Below are 19,757 nucleotides of genomic sequence, written 5' to 3'. Positions count from 1 at the left end.
ACTCGAGACGTCTAACCATTCCAGAGAAAAAGGGTTTTTAACAGTTGCGCAGATAGATAGACGGACAACAGACTGATCCTATATGGGTTCCGTTTTCACCGACTGGGGTGTGGAATTATGGAAATAGCTGGATAAGCTTTGTCTGACAACTGTGATGTTGAACATCAGAACTTTTTTTTCCTGTCATCAGTCTTCTGACTGGTTTGATGCAGCCCCCACGAATTCCTCTCATGTGCTAATTATTTGCTGGATGTATTCCAATCTCTGTCTTCCTCTACAGTTTTTGCCCCCTACAGCTCCCTCTAGTAGCATGGAAGTCATTCCCTCATGTCTTAACAGATGTCCTATCGTCCTGTCCCTTCTCCTTATCAGAGTTTTCCACATATTTCTTTCCTCTCTGATTCGGCGTAGAACTTCCTCATTCACCTTATCAGTCCATCTAATTTTCAACATTCGTCTGTAGCACCACATCTCAAATGCCTCGATTCTCTTCTGTTCCGGTTGGATTTCGTCGCCCGACCGCACGAAGGGCACCACCTCGTCTGCCAAGGCGGGACACGGGTGGACAACCAGTGCAGTCGATTATCGTTACGCAAAAAATATGCAGTGGATATTTTAGACCACCATTCCCCACTGGACTTAGCCGAGGACAAGGTGCAAGTGTGGTTACAATATCTGACGGCAGTGGACTTCGTTGCAAGCAAAATAGTAATTACTTGTTTTATTATTATTGTTTTATTTCTCCCCGAAAACAATGTACAAAAGTAGGAAAGGAAAATGCAGTTCTTTTATTACAGACATATCCTTCTTTGAAAAGTGTCACAACGAAATATCACAGAATGGGTTTCACACTCAGTACTCCGTAGCAGCTTAATGTCGACTCGAGTCATCGACATCTGCGTCGTCAGTGCCGCAGCTCCTTCATCTTCGCTTCAGATGGCAGCAGCATCGACAAGACACCACACACTGTAAACAGTAAAGAGAGGTTCTTATTTTATCAACAGCCGCATGACAGTGCATACACAGAGAGGTGTGGTGGATTTCAGTGCTTCATATTCAACCACAACAAAAAATAGGTTTTTGAAAATTACTTTTGATACGTATGACTCCATAAACTAGCCCATATGTCAAAGATAGGACGTGCAGGCAGTGATATTCAGAAACTAAGAAGTAGGGAGACGATTAGTAAGTATCACTGTAGTTTAGTTTATCTCGTCACAGGTAGTATCGGGAAGCATCACGTGAATACTTGATAATATCCGAAAACGGCTAAATTAAGGTCGATCATTGGGGAAATAATTGTTTTACTGTGAGGTGTTGAAAGTTATTTCAACAAAATTCATTTTCGATATTTCTGAACCACCAGGCTGGGTAGTGTGTTGACAATAATAGATGTATGGAATTCAGACTAAAAATAAATGTGATAACTACGGTATATTCATTCAATGGTTGTCAATGACTGGAAGTGGGTGGCTAAGTGAAACGGATATAACTATAATAACAAATACCCCATGTAGAACAAAAAATGTACACCAAGCAATGGCAGATTATAACTGCAATAGCAAACGAACTGTTGCAATCAATACTTGTGTTGCTGTAGGCTGGAAGCTAGATGGCGTCAGCTGAGAATTGTGGATAGACATAAACAAAAAGCATGCATTGACTAATGTACAGAATGTCCCCTCAGAATTATTTGCATACAGGCTGGAAGGCGAACACAAAATTTCGTTCCGATATCAATCAGGTAGAACAGATACACCTTTGCTTCGCATGGTATTTATGTTTTGTGCCCATGCGGCAAATGAGATGTGTCTATAACAAATGTTCTCAACTGTTTCATCGATCACCTACCGATTTCTTAAGGTCGTCAGGAAATCTGTAAAAGACTCGTATTGCGTCTCTTTTTTATTCCTAGAATTTACTGTGCTACTCACATTATTTTCTTAAGAACCGTAATAAAAACCAATACAAACGATACGACCCGCTTTCGCCAAAATACCCATCAGTTCAGCTTGCTGGCCGCACGGTGCTCCCCACACACATGATACGTGAATTGGAGTGGCAATCACTAAAAGAAGGGCGTTTTTCGTTGAGACGGGATTTCAATCACCAGTTTTCTCCTCCGATTGCGAAAACATTTTGCATGCACCACCCACCTACATAGGGAGAAATGATCATCACGAGAAAATAAGAGACCAGGGCTCGCACAGAAAAATTTAAGTGCTCGTTTTTCCCACGCGCCGCTCGAGAGTGGAACGGTAGACAGCCAGCTTGAAGGTGGTTCATTGAACCCTCTGCCAGGCACTTTATTGTGAATAGCAGAGTAACCACGTAGATGTAGATGAAAAGAAATGCCACCCAAGACCATTAGCCCTCGGTATTGGACCGTATGGCGAGTGACAGAGAGACTGGTTTCCCAACACTGTCTGGGGCGCCTCCAGACACGACTTCGGCGTGGGAACTCATTGATCGAAGTAGACTTGTCTCCAGCGGTGAGTGCCGCCTCAAATTCAGCCACGATGAGCGGCGAAGCCGCACCTGCAGACGCCCAAGACAGCGGTGGGACGGCGACCTGGCTGTCGACCGCCATACGGCCCAACAACCAGGAGTGGTGGTCTATGGTGACGTTTCATTTCACAGCGAGAGCCCTTAGGTTGCAGCACCCTTACATCACAACGGTACGTCGACGATATCCTACGCCTCGTTTTGTTGCCCTTCATGGCAAGTCATCCTGGGCTTACATTTCAGCAAGATAACGCCCGTACACGGCGGGAGTTTCTACTGCTTTTCTTTGTACTTGCCTTGGTCTGCAATGTCACCGGATCTCTCTCCAATTGAGAACGTTTGGAGCATTGTGGACGGGTCCCTCCAAACAGCTCGGGATTTTGACTATGTAATTCCCTAATTGGACGGGATTTGTCACGATAACCGTCGGGCGCATATCCAACAGTTCTGTCAATCAACACCAAGGACCAGAGGTGGACCAACGCGTTATTACACTACTGGCCGTTAAAATTGCTACACCAAGAAGAAATGCAGATGATAAACGGGTATTCATTGGACAAATATATTATACTAGACTGACATGTGAATACATTTTCACGCAATTAGGGTGCATAGATCCTGAGAAATCAGTACCCAGAATAATCACCTCTGGCTGTAATAACGGCCTTGATACGTATGGGCACTGTCAAACAAGCTTGGATGGCGTGTACAGGTACAGCTGCCCATGCAGCTTCAATACGATACCACACTTCATCAAGAGTAGTGACTGGCGTATTGTGACGAGCCAGTTGCTCGGTCGCCATTGACGAGACATTTTCAATTGGTGAGAGATCCTGAGAATGTACTCGCCAGGACAGCAGTCGAACATTTTCTGTATCGAGAAAGGCCCGCTCAGGATCTACAACATGCGGTCGTGCATTATCCTACTGAAATGTAGGGTTTCGCAGGGATCGAATGAAGCGTAGAGCCACGGGTCGTAACACATCTGAAATGTAACGTCCACTGACCAAAGTGCCGTCAATGCGAACAAGAGGTTACCGAGACGTGTAACCAATGGCACCCCATACCATCACGCCGGGTGATACGCCAGTATGGCGATGACGAATACACACTTCCAATGTGCGTTCACCGAGATATCCCCAAACACGGATGCGACCATCATGATGCTGTAAATAGAACCTGGATTCATCCGAGAAAATGACGTTTTGCCATTTGTGCACCCAGGTTCGTCGTTGAGTACGCCATCGCAGGCGCTCCTGTCTGTGATGCAGCGTCTAGGGTAACCACAGCCATGGCCTCCGAACTGATAGTCCATGCTGCTGCAAACTTCGTCGAACTGTTCGTGCAGATGGTTGTTGTCTTGCAAACGTCCCCATCTGTTGGCTCGGGGTTCGAGACGTGGCTGCACGATCCGATACAGCCATGCGGATAAGATGCCTGTCATCTCGACTGCTAGTGATACGAGGCCCTTGTGATCCAGCACGGCGTTCCGTATTACCCCCCTGAACCCACCGATTACATGTTCTGCTAACATTGGATCTCGACCAACGAGAGTAGCAATGTCGCAATACGATAAACCGCAATCTCGATAGGCTACAATCCGACCTTTATCAAAGTCGGAAACGTGATGGTACGCATATCTCCTCCTTACACGAGGCATCACAACAACGTTTCACCAGCCAACGCCGGTCAACTGCTGTTTGTGTATGAGAAATCGGTTGGAAACTTTCCTCATGTCAACACGTTGTAGGTGTCGCCACCGGCGCTAACCTTGTGTGAATGCTCTGAAAAGCTAATCATTTGCATATCACAGCATCTTCTTACTGTCGGTGAAATTTCGTGTCTGTAACACGTCATCTTCGTGGTGTAGCAATTTTAATAGCCAGTAGTGTACTTACACTATTTGTGAAGTCCTTTCTCCTGAATAAATCATCAAATTTTTTCTGAAACTGTCATCATTTGCCTGTCTGTACAATTACGTCACATCCACCAATTTCCGTCGCATTAAAATAATTTATTCGTGGTGCGTATTTTTTGGTCTTAGAGTGTATAAATATCAAAATTAAATCACCATAATCTTATTTGTCTTAGCATGCTATAATAGGAAATAATAAAAGTTCCTTGACATTACACTGGGACCAATCGACTGTCAGCTGCCATCTTACTTACTGTCCAGCAATTGTCAGCCTTTTTCGTCCAGGAGAGTACTGGAAGAACATACAAAGCCATCAAAAAGGAAAAACAACTGACACTCGCTAATAAAAAATAAATTGACCTTGAAAAATATAACATAGATCCCGTCCGAGAGGCGACAGCTCCTGCTAGCTTGAGCAGAAGACAAATTATGCCGAATGTATGACTCTAGCGTTCCACTGCGTAAGTGATTACAGATTCTGTGAACAGGTGGTAAGGCCGGCCGTTGTGGCCTAGCGGTTCTAGGCGCTTCAGTCTGGAACCGAGCGACCGCTACGGTCGCAGGTTCGAATTCTGCCTCGGGCATGGATGTGTGTGATGTCCTTAGGTTAGTTAGGTTTAAGTAGTTCTAAGTTCTAGGGGACTGATGACCTCGATGTTAAGTCCCATAGTGCTCAGAGCCATTTGAACAGATGGTAAACATGTACAGACCACACCATCTACAAGAGAAGAAGACACTTTCTCAGGTAACAGTGGATGGCAGCGCTAAAGTGTTTCTTAGTACATGCAAACAATCTTCAGTTGCAGTATGCATGAGACAGAATAGTATCACTGAAACCCAATAAAATCACAGCCACATAACGTACAGTCCTCTTGATCCTCTTTGTTTCTTGCTCCCGTGTCTGTATGGGTTTGGCGTTTTATTTCAGATTTGGCGCTGTCAGTGGCAGTCACCCCTTTCCAGCTTCCCCTCTTCTGCCCCTGCCACTAGTTCCCTCTTACCGCCCCTGCTTCGTCAAACCCCCTGCCTCATTTCCCCCCACTCCCCACCCACTTCCCCACTCCCCAATCCTCTCTTCCCCCTTCCCCCATCACCCTTTGCCCATACCCCATTGCTCCCTTTCCTTTCATCCCTCATCCCTCCTACACCCTTCGCTCTTTCCCCTTTCCCCATTCCTTCCCGTCCTCCACCCCCCCCCCCCATGTAGGAATCTGTCTACCCCTCTGATCCCACATTGAGTGTGAGAGCACTCCGTCATCAGGCAACAATTTTATCGGGATCATCCGACCGCCGTGTCATCCTCAGATGAGGATGCAGATAGGAGGGGCGTGTGGTCAGCACACTGCTCTCCCAGACGTTATGCTGGTTTTCTGTGACCAGAGCCGCTACTATTCCGTCGAGTAGCTCCTCAATTGGCATCACGAGGTTGAGTGCACCCCGAAAAATGGCAACAGCACATGGTGGCGCGGATGGTCACCCATCCAGTGACGGCCACGCCCGACAGCGCTTAACTTCGGTGATCTGATGGGAACCGGTGTATCCACTGCGGCAAGGCCGTAGCCCTTGAGTGTGAGAACATTTCCTAACTTTTTGGGTAGCATGTATCTCAGGCAGGACATCGGCGCCATTCCAATATTCAGCTAGTTTTTGAATGTCCTTCCTTTTGACTGGAGGTCTTGGGGACACCAGCTGACAAAACAGTTACAGATATCTGCTTAAACCAGTTATTTTGGCCACTGATGCAGTGTAGATATCCCTTCAGCGTCAAATATGACCTGAAGATGACGCATTGAAGCGTCGAAACTGGTAGCTACACAATAAATAAGATCATAAGGACGACTGTCGACGTTTCATTTCCTTACAATATTCAACTAGTCTGAAAACCGCACCCACGCTGGCTGGCACACAGTGGCCCTCATCGTTAACCCATTGTGCATATTCGTTCCGTGACCATCACCTCCACATGTCCTGACAGCGGACACTTTATTGCACCCAGGTATCTGGGCTGGTCAGCTACACAACCCATAGTGAAGCGTTATTGCATGAACGCTTGAAAAATCAAAACTTTCACATGATAGAGTGTAGGAAAGTTTGTCTACATTAGAAATGGCCTCATTTCAGTGAGGAAGAGAGTCTAAAATTTTCTTCAGCTACGCCATATCCGGATGAAGTCCCTCACTGATGATGACATCTGCATAGCTCCACCAAATGGCACGTATTTCTGTAAAAACACCGATACCACCACCATCATACCTTAGCAATAGATCTGGGCGAGAACTCGAGAATATTCTGGTCTCACATAGAATCGCTAAGTGCGTCTAACACTTCTATCCAGTTACTCATTGACCAGTCAGGTGTGGTGGTAGAAGACAGCAAAAGTAAATCCGAAGTTTTAAATTTCGCCTTTAAGAAATCGTTCACGCAGGAGAATCGTTCAAACTTACTGTCGTTGGTCCATCACACGGACATCTATATGAAGGAGACACTAACAGGCACCTGTAGCATAGAGAAACAACTGAAAGAGTTATAAATAAGTCGCCAGTTCCTGATGGAACCCAAATTCGGTTTTACAAAGAATACTCTACAAACATTGGCCTCTTGCAATTATCGCTTATCTCTCGGCCAGCACAAAGTTCCAAGCGACTGAAATAAAGCGCAGGTGACTGATCCACATAATTACAGACCAATATCTTTAAGATCAGGTTGCTGCAGAATTGTTGAACATATTCTCAGTTGAAATATAATAAATTTCCTTGAGAGGGAAAAGCTTCTGTCCACATACGATCACGGCTTTAGAGAGCATCGGTTGTGTGAACCTCAGGTTGTCCTTTCTTCATATGAGATCCTGAGAACAATGCATGAACGGCAACCGGTGAATTCCGTATTTCCAGATTTCCGTAAAGCATTTGACACGGTCCCCCACTGCAGGTACAAGTATATGGGATAGGTTCCCAGGCGTGTGAGTGGGTCAAAGACTTCTTATGTAATAGTATCCAGTACGTCATCCCAACGACGAGTGTTCATCAGAGGCAAGCCTATCGTTAGGAGTGGCCCAGGGAAGTGTGATAGGGGCGTTTTGTTCTCTTCATACATAAATGATCTGGTGGAGAGGGTAAGCAGCAGCCTGCAGATATTTGCTGATGATGCAGTGGCGTACGGGAAAGTGTCATCGTTGGGTGACTTTAGGAGGGTGCGAGATGACTTAGTGGTGCAGAGTGGCTGGCTCATCCTTTTTTTATTCTTGCGACCAGCCATCCAAGCCATCTGCTATATTGTTTTAACACCTTTTGCAACTATTTTCCTGATAGTTAATGTTTTTAATTTTGGCTTGGTACTTTCTGTTTCTATTTCAGTGTGGTTACACAATAGTTTTACACATGTTGTTTCTTCCCAGATTTCAAGCGTTAGGATTCCTTTGGGGTATAGTTTTAATTGACTAAGGAAAAAAGGGCTGATAGCCATGCAGTTTAGTCCCTTTAATCTCCAAACCACCCAACCAACCAACCGACATGACTTGGACAAAACTTTTTGATGGTGTGATGAATGGCAGGTATCTCTAAATGCAAAAGGAAATGTAAGTTAATGCAGATGAGTAGGAAAAACATGTAACGTTCAAAGACAGTATTAGTAGCGTGCTGCTTGACACAATCATGTCGACTAAATATCTAAAATTACGAAATAAGCAGCAACCAGTCGCAAAATCATGTTTTCTTTATTTACCATTTAAAGTGCACATGCAAATTTACCTTTCAACGGATATGTGCCCCGAGTAGTAACACTGTCTTAAGCAGGGGTGTCAAGCATAAAGCGATACATCGAGAATTGACTGTGACAACGAGAAACCGCAAGGGGGGCGCTGCAAATGGTTTAATGCGTCTATATACATTTAACTGATTTTACTTTGCTTTATGTACATTTATTCATTTGGTCACTGTTATAAATTATTTTTATTTTTATTCATATATTTGTAGCACCGATGATGGCTGTTAGTTGAAATCGATTTGCAAAAGTAAATAAAGAAAACATGATTTTGCAACTGGTTGCTGCTTATTTGGTAATTTTAAGGTTTACGGTCGCTGTACAATTTGGGAACCACATGGAGCCCACCATTCAGATTAAATATCTGACTGTAACGTCGCAAAGCAGTGTGAAATGGAATGAACGTGTAAGGCTGTAGGAGGGAAGATGAGGGGTCGACTTCGCTTTACAGCGAGAATTTTAGGAAAGTGCAGTTCATCTGTATAGGAGACCGCATATTGGACGCTAGTGCAACCCATTTTTAAGTATTGTTCGATTGTTTGGGATCCGCACGAGGTCGGACTAAAGGAGGCAATCGAAGCAGATAAGAGGTGGGCAGCGAGATTTGTGACTGGTGGGTTGGAGCAACACGCAGGCCCTTCGGGAACTGAAATGGGAATCAGTGGAGGGAAGGCTACATTCTTTTCAGGGAGCACTACTGAGAAAATTTAGAGAACCGGTATTCGAGGCTGACTGCTCAACGATTCTGCTACCGCCAACATACGTTTCGTGTGAGGACCACGAGGATTAGGGCTCATACGGAGGCATAAGGACAGTCGTTGCTCCCTCGCCCTGTTTGCGAGTGAAACAGGAAAGGAAATGCCTAGTAGCGGTACAGGGTACCCCCCGCCAAGTTCCATACGGTGACTTGTGGAGTATGTATGTGTGGTGTCACCGCCAGACACCACACTTGCTAGGTGGTAGCCTTTAAATCGGTCGCGGTCCATTAGTATATGCCGGACCCGCGTGTCGCCACCGTCAGTAATTGCCACCACACGGCAGGTCTAGAGAGACATCCTGGCACTCGCCCCAGTTGTACAGCCGACTTTGCAAGGAACGGATCACTGACAAATACGATCTTATTTGACGAGACGATAGTTAGCATAGCCTTCAGCTACATTTGCTACGACCTAGCAAGGCGCCGTATTCAATTGATATTGAGATTCTATTAATGTATCATCAAGAGCGATGTTCTACAAATGTGGATTAAAGTTAAGTATTCCAGAAGCTACGTACTTTTCTTTATAGCATTCATTACGTATCCTGTTTCAGACCTCACGCCAGCCTGCGTGAGTTTAAGCGCGTGCCTTTCGGCTTCCTCTCATTGTGTCTAGGCTGTCTTGTCTAGACACAACAGTATGTAGATACAGATGTAGGTGCATGCTGACTCCCACATTTCAGCCACGGTTCCACAGAGTCCCAGACATTTGCTGTGAGATTAAGGTTGGTTGATTTAGTGGGACAACTCAGTGGTCGTCAACTGGGAACATATATCAATAGCTGCTGTGAAAATGGCTGTTGTCATCTCGGAAGATGGCAGTGTCCACAGCATACTCACCACGAAAACATAGAAGCATGGGAAAAGATTGGTGACCGAGAATGCTGGGGTAAACATCCCACTACTTGTCCAGATAACGCAAATGAATCGCCCCAAGTTATGGTACACTCCGAAACACCGCAGAATGCCTCTGACTCAATCAGACTCTCCAGACACAGCGACCTAAATGCCACACTGCACTCGAGGTCTTGCGTCATTTTGATAGAGGCGCCATACTAGATGCCTCCAGTCACTTATCATCCAGTTTCTGTGTTGTCTGGCCCACTGAAGACATGTGGCTTTTTCGTGCCACTGGGAGTAATACGCAACTCAAAATGTTTATTCTGTGCAGTTCTCTTTCACAATGGCCGATCAGAAACTGCTCGAGAAGGCCTTGCATCCAGTGACAACAGGAATTCCTGTTGTAGACAAGGAAAAACACACATGAATTTCCCCTGGCGCCTGGGATCTTTTTACGGCCACCGATCCTATGCTGTCTTACATGACAGAATGGTAAACTTCCTTGTAGACACATCAGGTAGTCCACGTCGATACACCGACAAATCTGTGTTTGGTATGTAAACGTCCAGACGTGGCAAATCCATTCCGTTACACCTCCATGTCGACCCATCATACCACTTTGATTCCATATTACCGACTGGCATGCACACGGCACTTCACAGCCACTGCTTACGACAGTGGGGGAGAGTCATATGGTTCAAATGGCTCTGAGCACTATGGGACTTAACATCTGTGGTCATCAGTCCCCTAGAACTTAGAACTACTTAAACCTAACTAACCTAAGGACATCACACACATCCATGCCCGAGGCAGGATTCGAACCTGCAACCGTAGCAGTCGCGCGGTTCCGGACTGAGCGCCTAGAACCGCTAGACAACCGCGGCCGGCGGGGAGAGTTACACACCGCATAGTACGAGCCCTACACCATCTACTGCTCCAAACACGCCAGTGCCGTGTTTAAAAGGGAATGACCAGTATTTCATCCCGTGAACTTACAGCACAACGTTGAACTATGTTGGTAACAACAATATAACGAAAAGGTAGACTGCTACTCGCCACAAGGGTGACACATTGAGTTACAGAAAGGCACGATGAAAAGACAATCACAAGCGTTCTTCAGAACAGCAAATACACACGTACAAGCAAGCACACCTCACAGACACATGAACGCCATCTGTGGCAGCTTGGACCGGAATGCAAGTGACAAGTAGATTGGAAGCACGAATGTGGAGGGGACAGCGAAGGGGAAGGAATAGCAGGGTACTGGTGGGAGGAGAGAAGAGCACTGTCTGGCAGAGCGTGCAGGGCTAGACTGCCAACAGAAGCAGGGGAGAACGGAGTGGAAAAGGAGGGCAGCGGGGAAGGGGAAAGGTGGCTGCATTGGCAGAGGGTGGCACACAAAGAGCGTGAGGGGCCGAGGAAAGGAATGAGCAAAGGGAGCAGGTGACAGGACAGAGGCGGTGGAAACTGTTGGCTAGAGGGTATGGGGACTGGAGATTACTGGACATTGGGACCGGGATAATTTTGGGAGCAGAGAATGTAGTGTGAGGATAACTCCCATCTGTGCACTTCAGAAAAACTTGTGGTGGAAGACAGGATTCAGATTGCTCATGTAGTGAAACACCCATTACAATCAAAAAGTGGGGTAGATTTTAAAGTAAAATATGCACGTAGATCCATTTCTCAGTACCCACCTCACTAAAATTCGAAAAATATTATAAGTGCAACTTTCCTTTGGCTCCGTGCTGAGTCGTTGTGGGGCCTTTCGCCCATCACTGGTGTTCTACAAAGTGAACTGAGCACCTACAACTAGTGTTCAAACAAGTTTTATTTATTCATTCGCATCAGTAGCGCACACTTCAAAATAATCTCTATTTTAGTTATCGTCATTCCATTGCACAGCTGACGTCCGTATTCGCAACTGCAAATATCGCGTGATCAAAAAGTCAGTATAAATTTGAAAATAAACCACGGAATAATGTAGATAGAGAGGTAAAAATTGACACACATGCTTGGAATGACATGGGGTTCTATTAGAACAAAAAAAAAACAAAGTTCACAAAATGTCCGACAGATGGCGCTGGACAGCAAAACGTCAGTGACTGCGCATGACAATCGTGTATAAAAGGAGCTGTAATGGGAGAGAGAATCAGATGCGCCATCAGTCGCAGCATGTTGACGTTACCTGAAAAGGAGCTTTTAATGAAGCTGTAACTTATTAGCAGAATGGGGAATGTGCCAGTTCAGCGTTACGGTCCTATCGCCATAGGAAGGGGACTCGAACGGGTAAAGGTCCGTTGACAAATGCAGCTGTGGCGAGAATGATTTCGAAGTTCGAAGCCACGGGTCGTTTTGACGATAGACTCCGTAGTGGCCGACCGAGCACAAGGCGTAATGCTGCTGAGACAGTTCAGGAAGAAATGCAGACTGTAGCGGGTTCGTCTGTGCACAGGGAAGGCAGCGCTCGTGCAGCCGCACGTCGCACCGGCATTCCATACACTACTGTTTGGTTGGCACTTAAGCTTACCCTCCGATACTATCCGTACAAAATCCATCGGCGTCATGAACTGTGTTACCTAGCGATTTAGTGAAGCGGAGGGCATTTGCGGTGTGGGTGTTTCAAAAGATGGCGGAAGATGACGATTGGTTCAGTAACGCGTTGTGCACCGACGAAGCTCATTTCACGCTCCGAGGGTCTGTCAATGCCCACAACTGCAGAATTTGGGCTACCGAAAATCCTAGAACTGTTGTGGAAACTCCATTGCTCGACGAGAAAGTCACGGTATGGGTTGGATTTACCACATCTACCGTTATCGGGCCTTTTTTCTTCGAGGATATGCGTGATTCTCGTTTTGTAACTGCTACCGTGACGGGTGAGAGGTACGCCGATGTGTTACAGAATCGCATCATCCCCAGCCTGGCTGATAAACACCTGCTGGAACGTACGATGTTTATGCAGGATGGCGCTCCACCCCATATTGCTAGACGCGTGAAAGATCTCTTGCGCGCGTCATTTGGTGATGATCGTGTGCTCAGCCGACACTTTCGTCATGCTTGGCCTCCCAGGTCCCCATACCTCAGTCCGTGCGATTATTGGCTTTGGGGTTACCTGAAGTCGCAAGTGTATCGTGATCGACCGACATATCTAGGGGTGCTGAAAGACAACATCCGACGCCAATGCCTCACCATAACTCCGGACATGCTTTACAGTGCTGTTCACAACATTATTCCTCGACTACGGCTATTGTTGAGGAATGATGGTGGACATATTGAGCATTTCCTGTAAAGAACATCATCTTTGCTTTGTCTTACTTTGTTATGCTAATTATTAATATTCTGATCAGATGATCACAACATTATTTCTCGACTACGGCTATTGTTGAGGAATGATGGTGGACATATTGAGCATTTCCTGTAAAGAACATCATCTTTGCTTTGTCTTACTTTGTTATGCTAATTATTAATATTCTGATCAGATGAAGCGCCATCTGTCGGACATTTTTTGAACTTTTGTATTTTTTTGGATGTAATAAAACCCCATGCCATTCCAAGCATGTGTGTCAATTTGAACCTCGCTGTCTATATTATTCCGTGATTTATTCCGTTTTCAAATTTATACTGACTTTTTGATCACCCGGTTCATTTCATGTATTTCATCAGGACTGCATTCGCCACAGGGTCTCTTCCTTCGGACACCTGTGTGCGTCTGAAGTAACATTGCACTGCACTTCTGAATAACACAGGTACTGAAATGTCGCGACTAGAAATTTTGTTTTAATTAGCGCATAGCCTCCTATAGTCATTCATGATACATCCCGTACGCCACAGCATCGTCAGCAAAGAGCCATCCAGACTGGTGCTCGCTCTGTCCACCAAGTTATGTATATATGTCTGTAGAGAGCAGCAGTGGTCCTATCAGACATCCCTGGGGCACTCCAAACGGTACCCTCGTCTCTGACGAACACTCGCCGTCGAGGACGAAGCCAGAAGTTGACTGAGCCGTCAGCTGCGTACGCCCGCGCGACCGCAGCCGCTCCGGCGCTGACTCACCGAAGACGAAGCCTCCGAGGACGGCGACGGCGAGCACGCAGCTGGAGTCGATGAGGGCGCCCAGCATCAGTGACGTCACAAATGTGCCCAGCCGCCCGCAGCACAGGGACAGGCACACCGCCATCGCCCTGGAACGACATCAACAACATCACCTGTACAGCAGCCTCCAGTCTCGCGACGAGTAGCACTCACTCTGTGCAACATCCGTCTGTCTCCAGAATGAGATTTCCACTCTGCAGCGGAGTGTGCGCTGATATGAAACTTCCTGGCAGATTAAAACTGTGTGCCCGACCGAGACTCGAACTCGGGACCTTTGCCTTTCGCGGGCAAGTGCTCTACCGAGTTCGAGTCTCGGCCCGGCACACAGTTTTCATCTGCCAGGAAGTTTCATATCAGCGCACACTCCGCTGCAGAGTGAAAATCTCACTCTGGAAACATCCCCCAGGCTGTGGCTAAGACATGTCTCCGCAGTATCCTTTCTTTCAGGAGTGCTAGTTCTGCAAGGTTCGCAGCAGAGCATCTGTAAAGTTTGGAAGGTAGGAGACGAGATACTGGCAGAAGTAAAAGCTGTGAGGACCGGGCGTGAGTCGTGCTTCGGTAGCTCAGATGGTAGAGCACTTGCTCGCGAAAGGCAAATGTCCAGAGTTCGAGTCTCGGTCGGGCACACAGTTTTAATCTGCCAGGAAGTTTCATGTTCAGGAAGCTAATGCGAAACCCAGCGCTTTCTCAAAAGCGCCACGACCATCTATTGTAACACAACTTTTCCTTACCGGCAGAATAAAATTTGGAAAAAAAATATCGGTATGATCCAAAGGGTATGAAATGGGTTGAAGAATGGTTTACCTTGGAAAAAGTACGGCAGAAGTGGGATGGCACGATGCAGTAATGAGAATAACATACAGACATCAATGTCTTTTTTTTTTTCTCCTTGCCGACACAGTGCCATTGCAGAATGTACCAGTCGATGGCGGATATTCCACATCTTCAGTGTTGGGAAACTTTTATGACCGTGGTAATAGTGCGTTAGTTTCCACGTAATACATGTGTTTCCAAGTACTACTTCCGTCTCCAAAAAAAAAGGAACTGCAGGTTCGACTTTGTGGATAAGCAATATGTAGTCAACACAGAGCTTTTACAATTCGTTCGTCCTGTTCTCAAACAATGACGCACAATCCTGATACCTATTCCTCTGAAACATAGAGAAACATACAAATTAATTTTAGTATGGCGCCATCCATTTGCAAATAATTGCGTGATTTCCGCGTCTGCGGATACCGTCAGTCATACCTAGCCACCCGTAAGGTTCAACCGCCTGAAAATGGCAGACAGATGCTGCCACGAAACTTACAAGTCGCACAACGTCCTGCAATTTAATGTGGCCATTCTACAAATGATCTGCAGACACGTTTTTACAAAAAGAAATGAATTGTTATTAGTTAAAGATTACAAAACACAGAGTTCTTGAACGTACCTCTTCTCTCTGCGACAAGAACAACAGAAGTAAATCATACCCGAGGAAATTTTGATAACACAATATTTTGTTGAATGGAAAATTTGAATGTGTCACAGAGTTTAGTCTACCTACTTCGTTACAATGACTGTGCACAACGGTCTATTCTTTGTCCTTTAAACTCATTACCGGTTTTAACACGAAAATGGTTTACATTACAGAGTGTTTGACTTTTCTTGCAAAGTTACACGAAATGTGACCTGTTCTGTTTTGCTATACGTTTCAGCCGCGCGGGAATAGCCGAAGGGTCTCAGGCGCTGCAGTCATGGACTGTGCGGCTGGTTCCGGCGGAGGTTCGAGTCCTCCCTCGGGCATGTGTGTGTGATTTTGTCCTTAGGATAATTTCGGTTAAGTAGTGTGTAAGCTTAGGGACTGATCATCTTAGCAGTTAAGTCCCATAAGATTTCACACACATCTGAACATCATCTGGTACGTTTGAGTGTGTGAATTGGGGGGAACTCCGCACTGATATCCTATTCTTGGCTTACAAAAGGCGTCTCAACGCGGAACAGGTGTGTGAACCGCAGAGTGGCCTGGGGACCTGCCGCCTCTGCGGCTGACCTCCTGCCGTGGAGCCGGACCACGGGGTTTTAAACACCGCGGCCTGCGCGTTTCTTAACAAGGTAGTTTGAAGCTTTCTACCTGAGTTAGCAAGCATTGTTTTCTCCTGAGAAGTAGTCACGAAATGAGCTGAAAAATAATCAAATATCGCTCAACGGTACGTCGCGGTCGCGTCACAACGTGTTCTACACCAGTGCGTCCCAACCTGGGGGTAATTACTCCCAAGGTCTAAGCTGGAATTTTCTGAGCGGCAAAAACTAAACGATCGATTGCGTTTCCGTCGTGACACTGAATTATTTTCAAAAGATCATTACTATTATCACAATTTTGTAAGACTCTAATATTGATTATATAAGTTATCAGTAATTACTTTTTCTCCATTAGTAGCATCAATGCGGTGGAGGTTCCAGGTTCCTCGCATAGTCCACCCACTACACAGATATGTTGTGCTTCGTCCCGTTCATGGCTAATGATAAAAGTAAGACATACACGTAACAAATGCTAAATACCTCAAGAAAATGTCCTCACCAAGTTGTAGATAGTAACTGTAGTAGTCCAGAAACTGCTTCATAACTTGCTTCGAGACAGATAAGTGATTTAATTGAGAGTGCGACATAGGAGTGACTACATAAAGGCTACTATAGTTCTGTACAGAGTATTATCCTTATTTTTAGAGTGGTTAGGAACGAAGCAATAACAGCCTGAAGGCGTCCAGTTTCTGCCACTTGAGAAGTAAGGAATGCAGGAATCAAGTGATTTATGAACAGTAAGTACAGTGCACACATCTGAACTTGTTCGATTTTAAATTGGACTGCAGTGAGCAGGTCAAGCAAGTGCCGCAGTGGAGAGCAGTAATGCAGGGGATGTGTATCTTGTAGCAAGTGGCTACCCTCAACGTAGATAGCTGACTTTCTTTTCTGAGGAGGAGTTGTGGGTAGTACATGAGGTCTTTCGATGCACCACGAATTCTTTCGTCATTCATTCTAACACCCCCGCTCCCATCCCTTCGCCGACGCATACACACACACACACACACACACACACACACAGACACACACACACACACACACACACACACACACACACACAAACTAAATATGGCTTATGTTTCATAATTTTAAAAATAAAAGTGTTCCAAGAAAAATCTTTCATTCTATTGTTTAGTTAGTTGGCGATCACTTCAATAATAATAATCTGTGTACGTTACTGTAATAGCCTTTATGTGGTTACTGCTCTGACGTGCTGTCAATTAATTCATTTACCTGTCTGGAAGCTAGTAATGAAGCTATTTCTGCATTACTGCAATAACTATTTACAGTTTGGAGAAGACATGTTCTGGAGATGTTTAGCATTTGTTACGAATACTTTTATCTTCAGCCATGTACAGGACGCTGTGTGTGTAGTGGGTGGACTAAGTGAGGAAACTGTAGCCTCCACCGCATTAATGCTATTAATTGAGAAAAAGTAATTATTGATAACTTACGTAACCAATATTAGAGTCTTACAAAATTGTGATAGTAATAGCAATCTTTTGAAATTAATTTAGTTTCGTGACTGAAACGGAATTTTTGGTTCCGTGGGGACCCACAGTCTGTAAGTGTTTAATAAAAGAATACATTCTCAATTGTTGGTGGTATTGTGCTTTTAAAAAATCGTGCTATTAGCTAATTTTAGCCGCGAGCCATTATCAAGCACATTTGCTACATGTCATGCATTGTGTATTGAGCACGGTATGTAATACATGACGTGGCGAATCTTCTTGGTAATGCCTCACTGCAGAAATTAGCCCTTAGCATGAGTTTAATAAAGCACAATAGAACCTATGACGGACAATGTATTCTCTTATGAAAGAGAAACGGATGGTTTGGTTTTTACCTCTCAGAAAATTTCATTTTGCCTCTCAGACGGTAATTACCCCCAGGATGAAAACTACTGGTCTAGGGGAAGACAGAGGTTGGAATATATCAAGAAAATACACTGAAGCGCCAAAAAAACTGGTATAGGTATGAGTATTCAAATACAGAGATATGGAAACATGCAGAATACGACGCTGCGGTCGGCAAGGCCTACATAAAACAAGTGTCTGGCGCACTTGTTAGATCCGTTACTGGTGCAACGATGGCAGGTTATCAAGATTTAAGTGAGTTTGAACGTGGTGCTACAGTCGGCCTACGAGCGATGAGATACAGCATTTCCGAGGTAATGTTGAAGTGCGGATTTTCCGGTACGACCATTCCACGAGTGTATCGTGAATATCAGGAATCCGGTAAAACATCAAATCTCCGACATCGCTGGGGACGGAAAAAGATCCTGCAAGAACGGGACCAACGACGACTGAAGAGAATCGTTCAACGTGACACAAGTGGAACCCTTCAGCAAATTCTTGCAGATTTCAATGCTGGCCCATCAACAAGTGTCAGCGTCTGAACCATTCAACGGAACATCATCCATATGGGCTTTCGGAGCCGAAGGACCACTCCTCTACTCTTGATGACTGCTCGACACAAAGCTTTACGCCTCGCCTGAGCCCGTCAACACCGACATGGATGACTGGAAACATGTTGCCTGGTCGGAAGAGTCTCAAATTGTATCGAGCGAATCGACTTGTAGGGGTATGGAGACAACCTCATGAATCCATGGACCGTGCATGTCAGCAGGGTGAAGGGTCAAGCTGGTGAAGGCTCTGTACTGCTGTGGGGCGTGTGCAGTTGGAGTAATATGGGACCCCTGATACATCTAGATATGACTCTGACAGGTGACACGTATGTAAGCATTCTGTCTGATCCCCTGCATCCATTCATGTCCATTGTGCAGTCGGACGGACTTTGGAAAGTCCAGCAGGACAATGCGACACCGCACACGTTCAAAATTGCTAGAGAGTTGCTGCAGAAACAACGTTGCGAGTTTAAACACTTCCGGTGGCCACCACACTCTCCAGACACGAACACTGTTGAACATACGTGGAATGCATTCCAACTTGCTGTTCAGAAGAGATCTGCAGCCTCTCGTACCCCTGCGGATTTATGGACAGCCCTGGAGGATCCATGGTGTCAATGCACTCCAGAACTACTTGACACTAGTCGTGTTGCGGCACTTCTAAACGATATTAAGCAGGTGTACCAGTTTGTTTGGCTCTTCAGTGTAGTTCAGGACGTTAGGCGTAAGTGCTGCTGCCAGAAGTAGAAGGCACAGCAGAGGAATTCGTATCGGGGAACATGGAATAAGTCATAAGATTGGGGAGAAAAGAAACAGACGGACGCTGCTGACCTGAGGTAGGTTGGGAAGGAGTCCACGACGACGGTGTTGACGACGGAGACGCACATCCCGGACAGCACCATGAAGGCCAGCGGCAGCATCAATATCTGCAGCTCCGTCTGCGCCCAGATGGTGCACACGCCGCACACCCCGGACACCGCCAGGCTCACCGCTGCAACCAGAAGGAGAATGTTTCTCAGCCGCTGCGCTAAGTTACTCTGTACAGCATGTTGAGAGAGAGAGAGAGGGCGATATATATGTGCGTGTGGTAAACCTCTTCCCTCGAAAATTTCTGTCCTTCATACCATCTGGTAAGCAAGATGTATGAGATAGGCGAAATACCCTCAGACGACAAGAACAGTGCAATGATTCCAATCCCAAAGAAAGCAAGTGTTGACAGGTGTGAAATTGATCCAACTATCGCTTTAATAAGTCACCGTTGCGAAATACTAACACGAATTCCTTACACACGAATGGGAAAACTGGTAGATGCCGACCTCGGGGAAGATCAGTTTGGATTCCGTAGAACTGGTGGAACACGCGAGGCAATACTGTCCCTACGACTCATCTTAGAAAGTAAATTAAGAAAAGGCAAACCTACGTTT

The 19,757-nt window shown here is 45.7% G+C and overlaps 1 protein-coding gene and 1 pseudogene across 2 annotated transcripts in view; both read right to left on the bottom strand.

Moving 5' to 3' along the window:
* Window positions 1–716: 716 nt before the first annotated feature.
* The window catches only part of LOC124718940 (synaptic vesicle glycoprotein 2A-like), a 145,179-nt gene continuing 126,138 nt past the window's right edge, over window positions 717–19,757 (bottom strand). For both annotated transcript variants that reach the window (XM_047244605.1, XM_047244606.1), the window contains exons 10-12: window positions 19,165–19,324; window positions 13,827–13,954; window positions 717–966 (exon numbers count right to left, since the gene is read on the bottom strand). In XM_047244605.1, coding sequence (XP_047100561.1) covers window positions 905–966; window positions 13,827–13,954; window positions 19,165–19,324 — 350 coding nt within the window. In that variant the 3' untranslated portion in view covers window positions 717–904. The remainder of the gene's footprint in view (window positions 967–13,826; window positions 13,955–19,164; window positions 19,325–19,757) is intronic.
* Window positions 5,866–5,982, bottom strand: LOC124719176 (annotated as a pseudogene).

This window comes from Schistocerca piceifrons, chromosome 10 (assembly GCF_021461385.2).
Source record: "Schistocerca piceifrons isolate TAMUIC-IGC-003096 chromosome 10, iqSchPice1.1, whole genome shotgun sequence".
NCBI classification, from domain to species: domain Eukaryota; kingdom Metazoa; phylum Arthropoda; class Insecta; order Orthoptera; family Acrididae; genus Schistocerca; species Schistocerca piceifrons.
Note: the sequence above shows the minus strand (reverse complement) of the source record. Positions and strands in the feature narration are given on the sequence as shown.